The sequence below is a fragment of the Leptonychotes weddellii genome, chromosome 3, assembly GCF_054177405.1.
Source record: "Leptonychotes weddellii isolate Sample4059 chromosome 3, ASM5417740v2, whole genome shotgun sequence".
NCBI lineage: Eukaryota > Metazoa > Chordata > Mammalia > Carnivora > Phocidae > Leptonychotes > Leptonychotes weddellii.
Genome location: NC_138371.1, coordinates 16,382,544 through 16,400,119, shown reverse-complemented (window position 1 = coordinate 16,400,119; position 17,576 = coordinate 16,382,544). Strand labels below are relative to the sequence as shown.

General features: G+C 51.4%; 1 protein-coding gene across 5 annotated transcripts; it reads right to left on the bottom strand.

The window, feature by feature from the left end:
- Nucleotides 1-4,433: 4,433 nt before the first annotated feature.
- On the bottom strand, nucleotides 4,434-14,764 carry DNPEP (aspartyl aminopeptidase). Of its 5 annotated transcripts, none has more exons than XM_006739680.3 (15): nucleotides 14,699-14,764; nucleotides 13,969-14,062; nucleotides 13,795-13,883; nucleotides 13,577-13,690; nucleotides 13,199-13,324; nucleotides 12,847-12,977; nucleotides 12,489-12,564; nucleotides 12,261-12,368; nucleotides 11,434-11,511; nucleotides 10,446-10,529; nucleotides 9,237-9,397; nucleotides 8,787-8,826; nucleotides 8,561-8,662; nucleotides 4,937-5,104; nucleotides 4,434-4,573 (listed from the first exon to the last, which is right to left on the bottom strand). In XM_006739680.3, the coding sequence occupies exons 1-15, from the start codon at nucleotides 14,702-14,704 to the stop codon at nucleotides 4,523-4,525; spliced, it is 1,428 nt and encodes a 475-aa protein (XP_006739743.1). In that variant the 5' UTR covers nucleotides 14,705-14,764; the 3' UTR covers nucleotides 4,434-4,522. The 5 variants fall into 5 exon arrangements, with proteins under 5 accessions (XP_006739743.1, XP_030890728.1, XP_030890729.1 ...); XM_031034868.2 differs by having other exon boundaries at nucleotides 14,612-14,749; XM_031034869.2 differs by lacking the exon at nucleotides 14,699-14,764 and adding an exon at nucleotides 14,203-14,346.
- Between the last annotated feature and the right edge of the window lie 2,812 nt (nucleotides 14,765-17,576).

Here is a 17,576-nt window from a genome sequence, read left to right as displayed (position 1 = left end):
AGGCATCCCAAAATTGTATTTTATTTTATTTGAGAGAAAGCACTCGTGTGCATGAGTGGGGGGAAGGGCAGAGGAAGACGGAGAAGCAGACTCCCCACTGAACGGGGACCCCAACACGGGGCTCAATCCCAGGACCCCGGGATCATGACCTGAGCCAAGGTCAAATGTTTAACCAACTGAGCCATTCAGGCGTTCCCCCCCCCAATATTATACTTTAAAGACTTACCCGTATCATTGGATGAAACAGTACCCGTATTCATTTTCATTGCTTTATAGTCTTCCACTGTGTGATAACTTTACACTACGATTCAGAGGCTGAGGAACCTCCAGTTTTGGGGGTCCTCATCTTCACAGATCCCTTCCAAGGCTCTGAGAGGAGCCCTAGCAATGTGTTCACATGATCAAATATTTTTATATGATTTGCAAAAGTAATTTGTTATACTATATTTTTCATTCTAGCTACACCTTTTTCTTGCCTGATTGCCCTGGATAGAAGCTCCAGTCTAATGTTGACTAAAATTGGTGAGAACAGACATCGTTGTCTTGTTTCTGATCCTTAGGGCAATAGCCTTCATTCTTTCATCACTGAGTGTGATGTTTATCTGTGGGGTTTTCATGGATACCCTTTATCAGATTAAGGAAGTTCCCTTCTATTTCTGGGTGTTAAATGTTTGTTGTTTTTTTATCATGAAAGGATGGTGGATTTGTCAAATGCTTTCTCTGCATCTATTGAGATGATCATGTGGCTTTTGCATATAATTCTTCCTTAAATGTCCTCATTCTTGTATTTGCTTTCATACTAAATTTTTACTTGTAATTTTGTATTCTTTTACTTAAAGAGGGTCCCCAAATTGTATGTTTCAGCCCCCACAAAACTGGGATCTCTCCCAGTATTTACTGTATTGTGTATGGACCCTTGGGTTGTTTCCAGTTTGGGAATCTTAGGAACAGTTGCTATGAATATACTTGGTGCACATGCAAATGCTTTTGATGTCAGCAGGCGGGGGCCAGGGACCCAGGAAGGGTCCCACAGGACCAGCCAAGAGGGTTTCTGGCTGCATGCAAGATAGAAATCAAATGCAAGCCAGCAGGAGATGAAAGCAGAGTTTGTTGAAGGTAGAGAGAGAGTGCAGGTACAGAGGCAGTGTCTGAGTGACTCAGAAAGGAAGAGAGATTCTCATCTTTGCTTGGTATCTGGGGTGTTTACTGAGGATTGTGGCCCAGTGTACATGTCCTCTCAAGCATCCAGGAACCAGTTAGAAAAAAGACAAGGACCCAGGTATTATTCCTTGGAGCCAAGCGGGCTTGGCGTTGAGATGTCTAACGTGGGTTGTCTGGAATATGCATACGAGGGCTTCGTCCGGTCATTCTCATCTGGTCCTTCCTTAGATGTTAGCTATTCTAAAGAGATCATTAACTCTTTGTCCCTTACAGGGAGGACATATGCTGTTTGCATTATGTGGCATGTGCAAAGTGGGTGTACAGTCTTAGCAAGAAGAGAAGCAGGAAAAGGAGCAAAAAGCAGTTTATGGAGTCCTTCCGTTTCCTTACCTCACTTTTACTGAGGAGGTCTAAGGGAGTAGAGTAGCTGTGTCAATGAGGCTAATGCTGAACTGACGTCCTAAACTGTTGGCACTTCACATTCTCACGGACATTGTATGAGAGTTACTGCTGTTCCACATCCTTACCAACACTTGGTATTGTCAGATTTTAAAAATTTCACGTATCATAATGGGGGTACAGTGGTGACATATCATGGTTTTAATTTATATTAGATTAAACCCTATGAAATTGCCATTTTGTAGGTCAAAATGGTCAAACATAAACAATTCCACGATTCAACCCAATATTTCTTTCTTTTTTTTTTCATCAACCCAATATTTCTAAGATGACTAATGAAGTAGAGCAAGAAGTTTTCATATATTTAATGGCTTTTTATTATGGAGTGCCCATTTAAGTATTTTGCCCATTCTTTTAGATATCTGACTTTTCTTACTGATTGTAGGTCTTATGTACTCTGAATATGAGCCCTATGTCAATTACATGTGTTGCAAATAAGCCTTCTAATCCTCTTAATGATGTCTTAATTTCAATGAGGTCAAATATGTCAATTTTTTCCTCTATGCGTAGTGTTCTTTGTATCCTATTTAAATCTTCCCCTAACCAAGATCATAAAGATACTCTCCTTTAATATTTTCTAAAAGCTTTATTATTTTGCCATCTATATTTAGATCTAAAATCCATTTGCAACTGATTTTGCATATTGTGGGAGGGAGGGTTCCAACTTAATTTTTCCATATGGATATTCAATTTTCATAGCACAATTTATTGAAAAGATCATCTGAGTTGCCACTCTCATCACAAATCAAGTACCAGATATTCACTTGTCACTGGTCAGTCAACCCTTGAACCAATTCATATACTGTCTTAATCAGTTTTGTAATAAGCTTTGATAACTGGTAAGGCGATTGTCTTCTTCAAATTGTTTTAGCTATTTCCATATATATTATAGAATCCACGTGTCAACTTCCACTATTTATAAGCAGAAAAGAGCAAACCCATTACATTATTAGGATGGCAATGAATCTATGTATCAATTTGGAGGATAACCAGTATTTTTACAATATTGATTTTCACATCCACAAATAACACCTATCTTCCAAATTATTTGGATCTCCTTTCATATAATTTTTTCTATAGAAATCTTTTAATGCTTATTCGTAGGTACTTGATTATTATGCTTTGTGGAAGTTGTCCTTTTAAAAATTTCATTTTCTAGCTATTATTCATTGCTGGCCTAAAGAAATAGAATTAATTTTGGTATATTGATTTTTCAGCCAGCTATCTTGATATTAATTCAAGTAATATAGCCTTCAGATTTTCTATGTAACAAATCATATCAAAAGGAAGTTTACTCCTCCCCTTTCAGTGTTCCTTTTATCCTCCGTCTCACCTTATCCCCAAGCTGGGGACCAACAGTACGATGTTGACTGGAAATAGAAAACCAGGCATCCTTGTCTTATTCCCACTCTCAAAGGAACACTAGCTTAGGTTAGGCTCCCCCAGCAGCAGACCTGAGACAAGGATCCAAGTGCAAGGAGTTTATTTGGGAGGTGGAGGGAAACGCCAGTAGGGGCGTGGGGATGCGAGACAAGGGAGGGAGGGCGGGCAGTGAAGGGGCCTGTTACCGGGCTTAATTCTGCTAGGGTCAGGGGGCCAGTGTCAACTACCCATGTCAGAGTGATCTCCCAGATGTGAGGGAGCTGGAGTCTTCTTAGAGTCTTGACAGTCTCTGGTTGGAGTCTCTGGGGTGGGGAGCATGTTTCCTAGCACTTCCAAATGCCTCCAGTGGGAAACTAGACACGCAGCAAACGCATGTCCCCCGGGCAAAGAAATGCTACTATTGGCAGGTGGAAGTTGGGCCAAGTCCACCCAAGTGATCAAAGTGAGGGACGGGGGTGGGTTACTAGCCATGTCTTCTACCAACACCGCCCACACTTTACTATTACAAACAGCACCAGCAGTCCCCATGGGATGGCAGTGGCTGCCTGAGTCCAGATATCACCATACGTCCTCCAAAAATCACCCAGTTCAACCAAAGGACAAGGAAGGAAATAAAAATACTCCTATCTCATGCTTACAGCATACTGAGAAAACCCTCCAGACTTAGGTGATCAGGTGCGGCCACCTGGTCTCTGCTCTGCGGGAATCTTAGGACATCAACACTAGGGGGCGCTCAGTTCCAAAGCAGCGTGCCTTTGAAGGCCAGCCTCAGCCAGCCAGAGCCTTGTCACCCTCTGGTGTCCCATGGCAGCGTCTGTCACCAGCACACTTAGCACTAACAGGTAAGACTGCTGGTGCTCTCGGGGGAAGCCACAAATTAGGCAAACTGTAAGGCAAAGAAGGGGGATGAACAAACACAAGAAGAGCAGGAAGAGGAGGGAATGGAGGAGGAGGGAGAGGAAGAAAGGAAGGAAGAAAAAAGAAAGGAGAAGGGAGAAATGATGGGGTGGAAATTATTAACCAGAGGAAAAAAACACTGAATAATAAGACTGCTTATAAAAGTTAACGAGACTGAGTGGGGCAGGGAGAGGAATGCGCGGGCTCTGGGGGCCTCGTGCTGGGTGTGGAGACCTCACGGCACTGAGAAGGGCTCCTGGACTCTTCTGGTAATGCAAGTGCATTGAGGCCACTTCCCAGAAAAGAGGACTAGGGATGGGAGAAGGGACCTTCCAATTGTGGACCCACCTACCTGTCACCGACTTCAGGCATGGCCTTGAGGAAAAGAGATTCGGGATCAGGCCTCCATCAGCTCCCAGGAGCTGCGGCCCCCTCTACCTGCCTCCTCCCTACCCACTCTGTTCTGGTTTCGGAGGTCAAAGCTAGGTTCAACTCCCACCCTTGCGGTTCCCAAACAAGTACAACAGAATGAGTCTGAGTGAGAAATCCACTTTAATAATCCAGCTTCAGCTCAACTGACCACTTCTCAAGTGCAAGAGAAGTCTGGAATTTCCAAGAGGCCTCAATCCACTAAGAGGTTACGGCTCAGAGAAGGGAACAGCTCAAAGAAGCCCTAAAATGGAAAGCAACATGGGATCTGGAATCAGTGGAGGCCAGCTGGGGGTGCCCTGCGGCACACCTCCCGCCAACACAGGGCCGAGCCAGAGAGGCACGGTGCTCACCCACACTTGACAACTTTCCCAGTCTTGTCATCTCCCGCCCCCTCTCCATCCTCTCATTATCCTCTGGGGGCTGACCAGGGCCCCTGGGCCTGGAGAAGAACGGGGACCTTTCCTCTCCTACATGGTAGTCCCAAGACAGCCAGCTCCCATCACCCAAGCCGGCCACCTAGCAATGATGTTGCCCCAGCAACCCATCTGGGCACTGGAGGAGGAACGAGCCCGGCTGCCGCGAGGATGGGTCAGGTAGGAGTCACCTTGAAGAGGGTGAGGGTCTGGAGTACTCCTGAGGTGCAGGCGGTCTCCCGGATGGAGTGCATGGCCAGTTGGGGGCTGCCTAAATCTAGAACCCGCAGCCCCAGCCGAGAAGCCAAGATAGGTCCGATGGTGGTTCCACAGGGAGAGTCATTCCGGACCATGAGATCCTAGGGAAGGGTGGAGAGGCTCGGAACGGCATGCAGTGTCTGCTCATTAAGCCCAAAGAGGAAGGCGCCTAAGAACTGCAGGGCTGACAGGGGCCCGCTTCTGCCCCCTCGGGGAGCGGATGTGACCAGAATGAAAACAGGAAGCCCACATTAAATGGCAGGCCCAGAGGACAGTATATTCTGCATCGGTCCCGTTTTCTCCGTCTGAACTACTGCCACCCTCATTCTGGCTACCACCACCTTGCCTTCCATTAAGAATCCACAGCAGGCAAGGGAATTAAAAAAAAAAACTGTGCCGTTTATATCAACCGCTTGCTTAACATACACTCTCTCCCCGCCCCCATACACACACAAAGAACAATCATTCAGCAGTTTTAGTGTTTTTAGAAATATTGCTATTGGCATTCCGAAACCATTCCCTTTATATTCCGGTAAAAAAATAAATAAGAAAGTCATAATATGATGTACAATGTCGAGATTTTCAGTGTGAGGAAAAACAGAATTATAAAATCAGATTAAGTCATAACTATTATTTTTTTTGAATAAGAATTATAGTATTAACTCATGGTTTTCAAAACATAGATATTTTTTTCTAGCTACGTCAACAGAAGTGACCCCAAAGCACTGTCCCCCATGATAACAACAGACACTCAGGGTGTCAGACCACAGTCTCCAAAATCACCATCCTTCCAAAGCTGCCACGTCTAGGGAGAGAAATGAATGAGATGAGCCTGCAATTTCTTGTTGTACAGAAAGCAAGAAAACTTTTGAAAAGTCCTGTCAAAGGACGCGTGTCTAAAGGCAAGACTCCCACTGGTCAGTTATGACTATCTGACGATGAAATAAAGTGACTACAGGGGCGCCTGGGTGGCTCAGTCGGTTAAGCATCTGACTCTTGATTTCGGCTTGGGTCATGATCTCAGGGTCGTGGGATCGAGCCCCGTGTCAGGCTCTGTGCTCAGTGGGGAGTTTCCTTGAGATTCTCTTTCCCTCCCCCTCTGCCCCTCCCCCTGCGCTCTCTCTCTCTAATAAATAAAATCTTTTAAAAATAAAATAAAATTACTACAGTGCATTGGATCTACACTGAACCAATGAAAATCTGATTTAATGTCAGAAAAAGGAAAAGAAAAAAACCCCTATGTGTCACCTCTTGAAGTGGCTATTAACATACGTCACCTTGAAAACTGGTTATTAAAGGGAAAGAATGGGCATTTATCTGGTCTTTCCAGCAGAAACCATATTTCATGATAACCAAATAGCCCTAGTTGATGGGGAGAAAGTTCCACTTCTCAGAAGAATAGCAGCTAATATCTGAAGGGATGACTCGTAGAGGGATGTATTGGAGGGATGGAATTACTGATTTTGCAAGGACTGTCAATGGGTGTCAAAACCATTAGGTGTCTGGTTGATAGAGAACTCATCACTGACACAGTTACCGTCCAGCCAGAGGAGGAAAGCCCCCATATGATGGAGGGTTTGAGGGCACCCCAATCAGGTGCTCAATCTTATCATCACTAGGGGCGGATCACCCAGATAATACATGTATGATGCAACATGAAGGACAAACCAGTCATGATGTCTTCTGGCCAAAAATGTCTAACTTGAATCTATCAAGCCTTTGGGCATGAATTCCAATTTACAGGAAATACAGGGCCGAGAGGCACCAGCCAAGCACCACCACAAAGAAGCAACCAGACAAACCGAGAAAGTGAGACATCATGTGGGATGATGAGCCTCATTTCTTCAACAAGTCAGTGTTATTTTATTTTACTTTTTTTGAAGATTTCTCTATTTATTTAGAGAGAGAAAGAGCGAGCGAGCACACGAACGGGAGGGGCAGAGGAAGAGGGAGAGAGAATCCCAAGCAGACTCTGCGCTGAGGGCAGAGCCCGACTCGGGGCTCGATCTCACAACCCTGAGATCACGACCTGAGCCAAAACCAAGAGTCTGATGCTTAACAGACTGCACCACCCAGGCGCCCCAAATCAACGTTATTTTAAAAGGGGGTGGTGAGGGCTGCATTACACTATGAGATATTTAAGCAACATATGAACCAGATGTAACATGTGGTCTTGAACTAGATACTCAGGTGGGACAAGAATCTGTAAAGAATATTTTGGGGATAACTAGGGAAAACTGAAAATGATCTGGGAGCACCTGGCTGGCTCAGTCGGTAGAACATGTGACTCTTGATCTCGGGGTTGTGAGTTCAAGCCCCACGCTGGGCATAGAGCTCACTTTAAAAAAAAAAAAATCTGTGCATTAGGATTAGGTACAAATTTACTGAAACAGAAGTGTACTGAAATGAAAATGTAGAGAATACAGAGTGAAGAGGAAGCAAACAATACATTCAAAATGATTCCACTTTTTATAAAATATGTGTTAAGTATATGCATAGGAAAAAATCTGAAAGCATATACACAAATCTCTGTGGGTTCATGTTTTCTTATTTCTATTTGTGTTTCCTGGGTTTTTTTTAAAGTACACATGTCCTGCTTCTGCTGTGAGTTTAATTAAAGAAAATTCCCCCAATGTCCTCTCATTGCCTTAGAAGAACATGCAGACCCCCTTCCATGGCCTAGGAGGCCCTGCATGACTGGCCTGGGTAGGCTTCTCTCCCCGCTTCTCATCCCGCCTCTACCACTCTGGCTTTGTCCCCTCCTGACAGGCCGAGTGCACTCCTGTGCCCCTTGGGGCCTTTGCACTCATTCCCTCTGCAGGGATGCTCTCCCTGCAGACTCACCCACAGCTGCCTCTTTCTAAAGTCTCAGCTCCAAGCGTCACTTCCTCAGAGAGGCCTCCCCGAGAAGGGAGCATTCAGGTCTACGTGGGGCAAGGGGGGGCTCCATTTGGCAGAGAGCGCCCTGAACTGGGAGGCAGGATGCCAGCACCTGGTCCTGACCCACCAGGACCTGCTTGCTGTGTGTCACTGGACTTCCTGGGCCCCAGTCCCTTATAGCTCTACCTCCACCTATTTCTGACGACATGGGCCATTGCCACGGCAAGAATGAAAATGAGCAGGTGGCAGTTCCAGTCTCCCCAGCCCTGAACTTCACTTATGGAGGAGCCCAGGGTGTGGAAGAGAAACACAGGGAGCTGGATGGGAAAAAAGCAGGACTAAACCCACGTGTCACAAGCACACTGTATCTTCAGGTCTCACAGAAATCCAGCAGGAGAGGCCTCATCATCAGCCCCATTTAACAGGTATGGAAACTGACCCAGAGAAACGGAGCACCTCGTCCACAGTCACGGGGCTAGCCCACAGCACACCCAGCACTGACTCCAGCTCTGCCCAGATCCAAAACCCATTCTTCTCGCTCTACTGGAGGCCCAGCCACCAAAGGTTGGCTCCCAGGTGTGCACCCCCCCCCCACTTCACTGGGGACGCATCATCTGTTTATGCCCCCCCAGTTCCACTCCCTCTATCCCGTCTTCCCAGGCAGGGCCCAGCCTCACCTGCAGGGGCACCCCGACCTTATTGGCCACCTCTCGGATTAGGGCCTCTGAAACCGCATTCGAGGCATAGCGTTGCTTGCTGTTCACCTTAATCACAGGGCCCTGGGGAGAGGGAAACCGGGAAGCGAGGGTGAGGCACTCATGGGTGATGGGCCCACAGGGAAGGAGACGGGGCCCAGAACCAGCCAGGCCTTCAAGTCCCGAAGGAGAAACAGGTGCATCTCACCTTGTGGAACAAGGGCCGGTGGTTCTCCTCATGCTTGTCCCTGTAAGAGACGGAGTCAAGGCTGTGGATGGCAAACAGGAGGTGGGTCTCCCAACACCCACCGCTAGCTATGCCTGGAAACATCACTAATGCACCACAGGCATTCTTTCCCACCCAGCGCGGTAGGACCTGAGGGGCATGCCGAACAGTGTCCCAGGCATCCTCTAGCAGTGGGTGGAAAGAAGGCTGTAGAGAGAGTCTACTCAACATACCCGGGTTGGGCATTACATGACTTTGACCCATTTGCGTCTTGGCGCAGTCAAAAGGAAGCCACCACTGACCTTCCGGCCAGCGGGAGGAGGAAGGGGAAGGGGGGAGAGGCTGGGGCCCTGGGGCTGGGGCTGAGCCTGAAGGCAGGTTCCACGCGGGTCTCCAGCTGTGAGGACTGCACGCCTGGCCCGGCAGACTCACAGGTAGTTGGGGTGCACGGCGTGAGCCATGTCTGCGCTGATCATGTAGGACTTGGGGATGGCTTCCTCGAAGGCCGTCAGGTGCTGGAGTGAGGCTGAGAGTCGGCGCAGCACCAGCTCCGTCAGCAATGACTGTGCCCCCTGGGCGCTCTCGGAGCCCACCTGGTGACAGCAGACACTGCTCTGGGGTCTGGGCTCAGGGGCCAGAGCCGGAAGCCAGGGAGAGGGGCCCCACACCCAGGACCACCACTGGTGCCCAGGACTCTGCTGACTCAGTGGATGAGGAACGTGGGGTGTTGTCAGCAACTTCCCCAACGCTGTGCCCCTGAAAACCTGAGGGTGGGCTGGGGCCGAACTAGTCCTATGTCATCTCTGGGGCAGAAAGAGCACTTTCGGTGGGCTTCCTGCACCTTCCTCCCCTCTTCCTCCCCCAATCCTCACATCTGGGGCTTCGCACAGGTGCCCCACCACACTGGCCAGTCGTCTTTTATGCACGTAACAGAGACTGCGAACTATCCACGCTATGCTGCACAGGAAAACACCCAAATTGCAGCTAAGCACAGGACCACCCAGTTAGAGAGGACACTCCCAGCTTTCCCTTGCAGCTAATGTGGCCATGCTGACGGAGTTCCGTGGAGTTCCGTGGAACACGGCAGTGAGGAACGCCCCCTTCGGGTTGCGCCTTAAAAGGATGGGCGTGCACTCTCCTTCTGCCCCTTCCTCCCGTCCTCCTCACTCAGTATAGACACGATGGCAGGAGCGGGAACAGCCGGGTGGCCTGCATCCTGAGATGGCAGCGAAGTGCTCGGGACAGCAGAGACCTGTCCTCAACTACTCACTCTGACCCGTACAGTTCCAGGAGAAGGACCCATCTGCTCAGGCTCTGTGACGGAGTCTAAGAGCGCCCCTCACGGGAGTGCGCAGAGCGAGGCCCCACCATGCGCTGAGCCCTGGGGCTACAGGATGAAGGGCAGAGTCCCTGTCCTCGAGGAGCTCACCATGTGGCACACGGGAGGTATGGTCACACCTCTAGAAACTGATACATGCTGAGCCAGGGCGACCAAGTGCTAAGGGAGCATAGGCCTTCCAGCTCTGTGGTTTCCAGAACAGCCCTGGCTTACGGGGGGTGCCTGGCACAAGCTGGCTGCGGGAAGCTTCACAGAGGGGACCCCCTCCACAGAAGAGACCCTCCACAGGGCCCTCCACATACCTCTTCGTTGTCATAGAGAGCGATCATGCGCACGTGGGGCTCCGCGGCCAAAGAGGCAGGGGCCGCACAGGAGTCGATCAAAGCCTGTTTGGGGGGGATCAAGAGCATCCTCCTCACTGCTCCTTCTTCCATAACCCTGCCCACCAATACCTGGCAGGTTCACACTCCCGGCTGCCTGTTGTTGTCACGGCCGGGATGAAGCGGGCTGGGCCTTTGACCGGCCTTTGTCCCTTAGGGCATTGGCTGGCTTGCGGGAGACCTTTCAGCTGGGCTGGGAGAACCACCCTTTGGGTGTGCTCCCCTACCTGCCTACGTGAAAGGCAGGAGGATGAATAAAATGGAGGAGAAGAGTGGAGAATCCTGGGAAGTCAAAAACAGCACACAGAGCACATAAACTAACAGGCCCCAGTGAAAAGATCGAGGTCCACAGAGGTGACTGGGACTCCATCAAGGGGACACAGGTCCCAGGTTCGGCCCTGGTCTCCATTAAGGCCCAAAGCCTGTCTCCGAGAATAGGATGGGGTGGGAGAGAGAGGGATGAAAAGAGAGAGAGCAAGAGGAAAGAAAGAAATAGAACTGACTAGGGTAGAAAGAAGGTCACTCCAAGGTGACTGGAAGGAAGAGAGCCGGCCCCACGGAGACCCCAAGGGCACAGACAGAAGGCTGGGTGGGCCTAAGCTTGGAGGGCAGGGGGAGCAGAGGAAGGAGGATGATGCTGCCTCATGAGACAGGAAGGCCCCTCCGGGAAGCAGAGGCTAATATAAAAGAGACGCAGTGGAGCCAGGTGAGGAGACCCTGTGGTGCCCGAGCTGGCCTCTCCGCCTTCCCCTACCTCAGCCCCGGCCCCCCCCCCCCACAGTCCCCCGAGCGCCAGCAGACGGAGGAGGTGGCCAGTGGCCCTCCTAGGACCTGCTGGGCCTTGAGGCAGTCCCCCGACCACAGCTTCTCCCGGCGGTGTGCCCCGCCTGGGGGCACCCCCGCTGCTCACCTGCAGGGCACAGAAGCAGCTGTGCAGATTGTCCAGCCGAGGGGCAAAGATGAACTCCTCGTAGGCGCCACCCAGGACCTAGAAAGACAGGACAGTCGGCCCAACCTTCAACCCTCAGCCCCAACTCACCTGCTTCTCCCTGCTCCCAAAGGCCTGGGTTTGAGCAAGCCTCCTTGGCTCTGTGTGCAAGCCCGCCCTGTCCCCCGGCTTCGGGCGCTGGGATCCTGCTGGGTCGGGCTGAGTGGACAACGGGGAATGGAGCTGGGCAGGAGCTGAGGGATGGGAGGATGATGTCTACAGTTCCTACCAGTTCCTGTGGGACGGGGAAAAGGGGGGAGCTGAACGGACACAAGAAAAGCTAAGGAAATAAACAGAAGAGGAGACCAGCCCAGAAAGTGCACATTCAAAGAGGACCAAACATCCGAAGATTTCATAATCTCCTGCTGTGGGCAACCGAGAGGGACTCGAGGGCAGGCTCCAGAAAAACGGGGGCCGTATCCGGGACTTCTGCCCTCAGGGGTGCAGGGCCAGGGTGGGTTCAAAGTACACAGCGACCACCTGCAGCAGAAACTCCTAGGAGGGGAGAAATCTGTGGAGGGGCTGATTCCCAGGGCCCACGCAGGCATCCAAGGAGGCAGGCCTGGAGCACGAAAGTGCCCTTTTGAGAACCACTGGCCTGGAGGCAGAGGGACATGGTGTCTACTGGGAAGAAGAGGGATGAGAGGAACCGGGGGACTGGCCGAGGTGGTGAGTGCTTCAGGGGATACGCTGGGGCAGGCCAGGATCCCCGCGATCCCCACCCATGAGTCCCTGCAACCATTCCCTACCGCAGGCTGCGTGTCAGCAAGACAAAGCTCCATCTCCAAGATATCCTCGGGGCTCAGTCCCAGATGGGCGCAGAGAAGGGACATGAGGACCGAGTGGTGCCGGTCATCCTGCAGGGCAGAAGCATGCTGGGAGGAAGAAGGTCTGCTCTTCCCCTCCTCCCCCTTCTCAGGGAAATCAGTCCTTTCCCCCTCTCCTCCCCCCTTCCTGTGAGCAGGGGACTCTCTTACTGTAGCATTGACAGGCCCAGGCTCAGGGGTCCCCTTCTCCAGCTCCTCCTGGACTGCTGTGGCAAGGATGGGGACTCTGTGGGGGGACACAGGAGGGAAGCGTGGGGCGAGCTGGAGGACATGGCACCCCTGAGCTTGGGCATCTCCCAATGGGAACTGCCCTTGCCCTTCGATTCCCAGTTTGCTTCCCAAATGGCAGAGCTATGGGGGCCCTCGGACATCAACAACTGGGTCCCGAGAGTAGAACCTGGCTGTGGCGACCATGAGGTAGCGGGGTCCCAGGTCCCCCGGGGCCCCTTCCATCACCTGGTGCCACAGCCATCCCTCCCAGTCACCACGGCCCTTGCCCCAGGCTCACAAGTGCATCTCCATGTTGGGCCCAAAGTTCTCGTTGACATTGCGCTGCAGATGGATGGCCAGGTGTGGGATGCGGAGAATGGGCCGGTCCACGTGTACCAGCCGCTGTTCCAGCCGGCCTGAGGTAGGGCACTGTGGCCCACCGGGCCAGGTCAAACCAGGGCGCCTCCCAACCACAGCGGGTTAAAACCCCCACTTCACCCAGACTAACCAACATGATGCTCGAACCCAGACTGCCCCACTCCCCCTTCCCTGGGGGGGGGGGGCTCTCCACAGGTACCCTGAAGGAAGGTCACAGTCAATCTTCAGGCTGCTGAAGGTGAGAACCTCCCAGGTCCAACCCCAGTTCCCACCTTGACAATGACGCGTCCAGCCAAGGTCAGGTCCCGGTCAAACCAGGTGCTCCAGATCCCACCACCATAGGTCTCCACGCCAACCTGCTGGAAACCCACCTGGCTGCGGCGGGACCGTCGTTTCACCTAAGTGTGAAGATGGGGAATGAGAAGTCAGAGAAGGCCGAATGGTATGATTTGGAGGTGAGACAGACGGGCGGAGGCCTAAGGAACACAGAAAGAATATCGCTGACAGAGAAGGGCCCAAAGTGTGGAGGAAGGGGGCGACAAGTCTCCCCCCGCTGCGGGAATAGAGCCCCCAATTTGTACCTCTCCATTCCCTTTTGCCCTGTATTCCCCTGATGCCTCCCCTACCCCAGCGCAGCCCCAGTTCCTCACCCGGAGGCAGGGGCTGTCCGTGTGGGCCCCAATGAGGCTGAAACCATTGCCAGGAACATACTGGCCTCCCACAGCAAAAGCGATGATCGTGGAGGAGTTCCTGGTCAGGAAGTACTGGGGCGGGGGGAGATTGATTGGATTATCTAGCCGGCTGGCACAAAGGACTTTGAGTCCCGGCCTCGGGACCTGCTTCTCTGTCCCCACCCCACCCAACGTACCTTGCTTTCCGGCTTGATATCCCAGCTCTCCGTCTCTTTGAGTTCATGGAAGCCAGCCTGGAGAAGGCGGCTGCGGCACTCGGCCACGGCTGTAGAAAAAGCCTTCGCTTAGCGATGGAAGCCGGTTAGGAGGCACACCGGCCACCACCCTCCTCCCCTGTCCTGGTCACTTACCGTGGAAAGGAGAGGGGCTCCGGTTCACGAACTTGAGGAGTTCCCGGGCCGCGGCCTGCACCGCCTCTTTGCGGGCCCTACCGGTCATGGCCACCTAGTGGAGGCGGGGCAGGGGGGCTGCTCAGACTCCTACGAGATTTGGGACCCTTGACCTATATTATCCAGGCCCCGGAAACCACCTCCCCCATTCCCATAAGCCCCATTCCCGCGAAGTGATCGCTTCAAGGCTCAGACCTCTGCTTCCGCCCCTTTTCCCACCGACCGACGCAGATGCCGGGCCAAACCTCTTTCCGCTGAAAGCTCCAGCCCTCTCTCCAAAGTATCAGAACCCCAGCAGCGCTCCCCGCCCAGCTCGTCCAAGTCGGCCCGCCCCCTAATTCGAGCTTCAGCCCGGCCCCCTAAATCCCACCCCCACGTGCCCGCCCAGCCCAGAAATCCCGGTGGGTTCCGAGCTCCAAGCTCCCAAGAGGGCCCCTAACTCAGAGCCCGCCTGCACCAAGGAGCCAAAATCCTATTGGCCGGGGAATTACCCCCCCCCCTCCACGCCCCCAGTCTTTCGCAGGCCACCCTTTTCCAACCCCAGGAAGATCAGGTCACGGAGGCCGGACTTTCGGTTTCGCTTTGGGTCAGGCACAGCCCTCACCTCAGCGCGCTGTTGAGCTTAGGCCTGAGCCGGCTCCGAGCCGGGTCTGGGATCGGAGTTAGAGCTGGGCGGGCCGTGGACACCTACCTGCATGGCCCCACGCGTGGGCCCGCGTCCGCTAGCCCTGCCCCCGTGCTCGGCCCGCCTCCTAAGCCCGCCCCGCCCTACCCCGCCCCACCCCGCCCCCCGCCGCACCGTCTGCTCCGCCCCTCGCTAGGCCGCACAGCCCGTCCCGCCCCCGCCGCGCCGTCTGCTCCGCCCCTCGCTAGGTCGCTCCGCCCGCCCCGCCCCCGCCGCGCCGCCCGCCCCGCCCTCGCTGTCCGCGGCGGTAGCGGGGGCCCTCTGCTGCCCGGGAGGTGCTAGGACAGCCGCGAGCCGCGCGCCCCCACGCCTGCCCCGGGTCGGAGGGTACGAGCTAAAACTCGCCCCTGCCAGCTCACCTGGTCCGATGAGTGCTGTACAGAGTGCTCTCTCTCTCCACAGGCACCCTTGTGATAATAAAAGCAACAGGGCTAGTGTTCATGGAGCGCTCACGGTGAGTTTTAGCTTTATGATAAGGCTTCACGTGTTATCTGTTTAATCTTCACAGCTGCTCTATCAACTTCGTACTTTCATGGTCCCCATTTTATTTATTTCTTTGTTTTGTTTTTTAAAGATTTTATTTATTTGCCATACACAGAGAGAGAGCTTAAGCAGGGGAAACGGCAGGCAGAGGGAGAGGGAGAAGCAGGCTCCCGCAGAGCGGGGAGCCCGATGTGGGGCTGGATCCCAGGACTCTGGGATCGTGACCTGAGCGGAAGGCAGACGCTAAACCGACTGAGCCACCCAGGCGCCCCTTCACGGTCCCCGTTTTATACATGAACAAAACCAAGTACAGACACGAATCACTTGTCCAGGGCAGTAAATGGCAGAAGTGGAGTTTGGACTCAATTAATTTGACTACAGGCACCTGGAACAAGCCACTCTCAGATCTTTTCTGGCCCTTTACATATGCACCTTGGAAAGTGTTAGGTTCGCAGGGAAGTCCCTGAGGGACAGAGAAGTAATGACTTGCCCAAGATCACACAGCCATTTGGATGCATCTAGAATTTGACTCCTGTCTGCACACTCTATCCACTTCTTAAAAGGACAAAATAAAACAAACTCCACAGGTTCTTGGAGACAATCCCAATATTCATATGTCAAGAGTGGTGAGTAGCAGTTTAAAAAACCAAGGTACCCACCTAGTCATAGATTCTGATCAGGACTCTTGGTGGCCCCTGGGTCCAAAACAGGGCCCAGCCACCAGGGGTGTTAGCACTCCAAGGATTACAGGTCAACAGCACAATCTGTACTTTATATACCGGGGTAGGAATGTTGGGAGGGGGGTGGGGAGCCGTGGGAAAGGCCCAGCGGCCCTCAGTTCACAGGAGTAGGTATTGCTGGTGTTCAAGAATATACAGGTGGTGGGGTAAATTCATGGCATTCCCTAACCGTTCATTGAAATGTCACTAGGTATAAAGTTTCAGTGCTGAATGGGTCATGGAGAGAATATTCTTTTTTTTTTTTTAAAGATTTTATTTATTTATTTGAGAGAGAGAGAATGAGAGACAGAGAGCACGAGAGGGAGGAGGGTCAGAGGGAGAAGCAGACTCCCCGCCGAGCAGGGAGCCCGACGCGGGACTCGATCCAGGGACTCCAGGATCGTGACCTGAGCCGAAGGCAGTCGCTTAACCGACTGAGCCACCCAGGCGCCCATGAGAGAATATTCTTTTCCTCTCAGAGCCAGAAGCTGGCTAGTGGAGAAGGGACACATTCACGGACAGTGACAAGAGCTGAAACAGGGGTACGATGTATAAGGGAAGGAGACTTAAAAAAATTTTAATGCTCTTCAGAGTACAAAAAAAGAGTACATGCTAATGTGAGAGATTCAAATATCACCAAAATGGGTTACTTAGAAAGTGAAAGTAAACACTGGATAAATTGACCATCCATTCTTGATAAAAAACAAAACGAAATCCTCTTAAGAAGCCAGAAAGAGAAAGGATAACGACGTAACTGCAGAAATGAGTGGGGAAATACAGAAGTGCTCCTTTCAAGTCAGAAGTAAGACACCAGTGAACTTTACTGCTGGTTGTCAATGTGGCAGTCAAAGCTGGTGTCACAAAGCAAAACAATTATATACATAGAAAAGTGACATTTCTCATTACTTATAGATTATTTGATTACCTAGAACCTCTAAGAATATAAACCGACAAGCTATTTGAACTGGTTAGGAGGAGTGGCCTGATTTTAAAAGTCATCAGCTTTCCCATGCAATAATCAACTAGAAAATATACTAGTAAAAGGGTCCTATTTACAAGAACAAGAAATACTATTATATTCCTAGGAATGAGGGGCACCTGGGTGGCTCAGATGGCTAAGTGTCTGCCTTCGGCTCAAGCCATGATCCCAGGGTCCTGGGATCCAGCCCCACATCGGGTTCCCTGCTCAGCGGGGAGTCTGCTTGTCCCTCTCCTCCCCGCTCGTGCACTCTCAAATAGATAACATCTTTAAAAATAAATAAATAAATTCCAAGGAATGAGTATAAGAGAGATTTGGTCTCACTGTAATCAGGGATATGCAAGTTAAAAATGAGATGACATTTTTGATTTGTCAGATTAGCAAAAATAAGAAAGATTGGTAATATGAAGTGTGGGAGAAGGCCTGGGGAAATGCATGCCTTTATACCGATTTCTGTGCTGTAAATACTCCCTGGGGCTGGTTCCAAGCTGCCAACATAAACAGAGTGTGGAGTTGGGAGGAGACACATAAAAGCATGCCATTGTATAGATTTGTACCCTACAGACATTATAGACATAAATAACCTAAAGAACATAGATTCATAGTAAAATAGCTAGGAAAGTGATGATTTTTGAGTATTTGTTATCTGTTTGCAATATAATTTATTGTAAGTTTACATAATTGAATTTTTTAATGATGGCTA

Coding starts and splice junctions, on each gene's coding strand:
- DNPEP (XM_006739680.3), bottom strand. Junction 13,884..13,968: donor GAGCCCCTCTCCTTTCCACG/GTAAGTGACCAG, acceptor CTTTTTCTACAG/CCGTGGCCGAGTGCCGCAGC. Junction 8,663..8,786: donor ACCGGCCCTTGTTCCACAAG/GTGAGATGCACC, acceptor CCCTCTCCCCAG/GGCCCTGTGATTAAGGTGAA.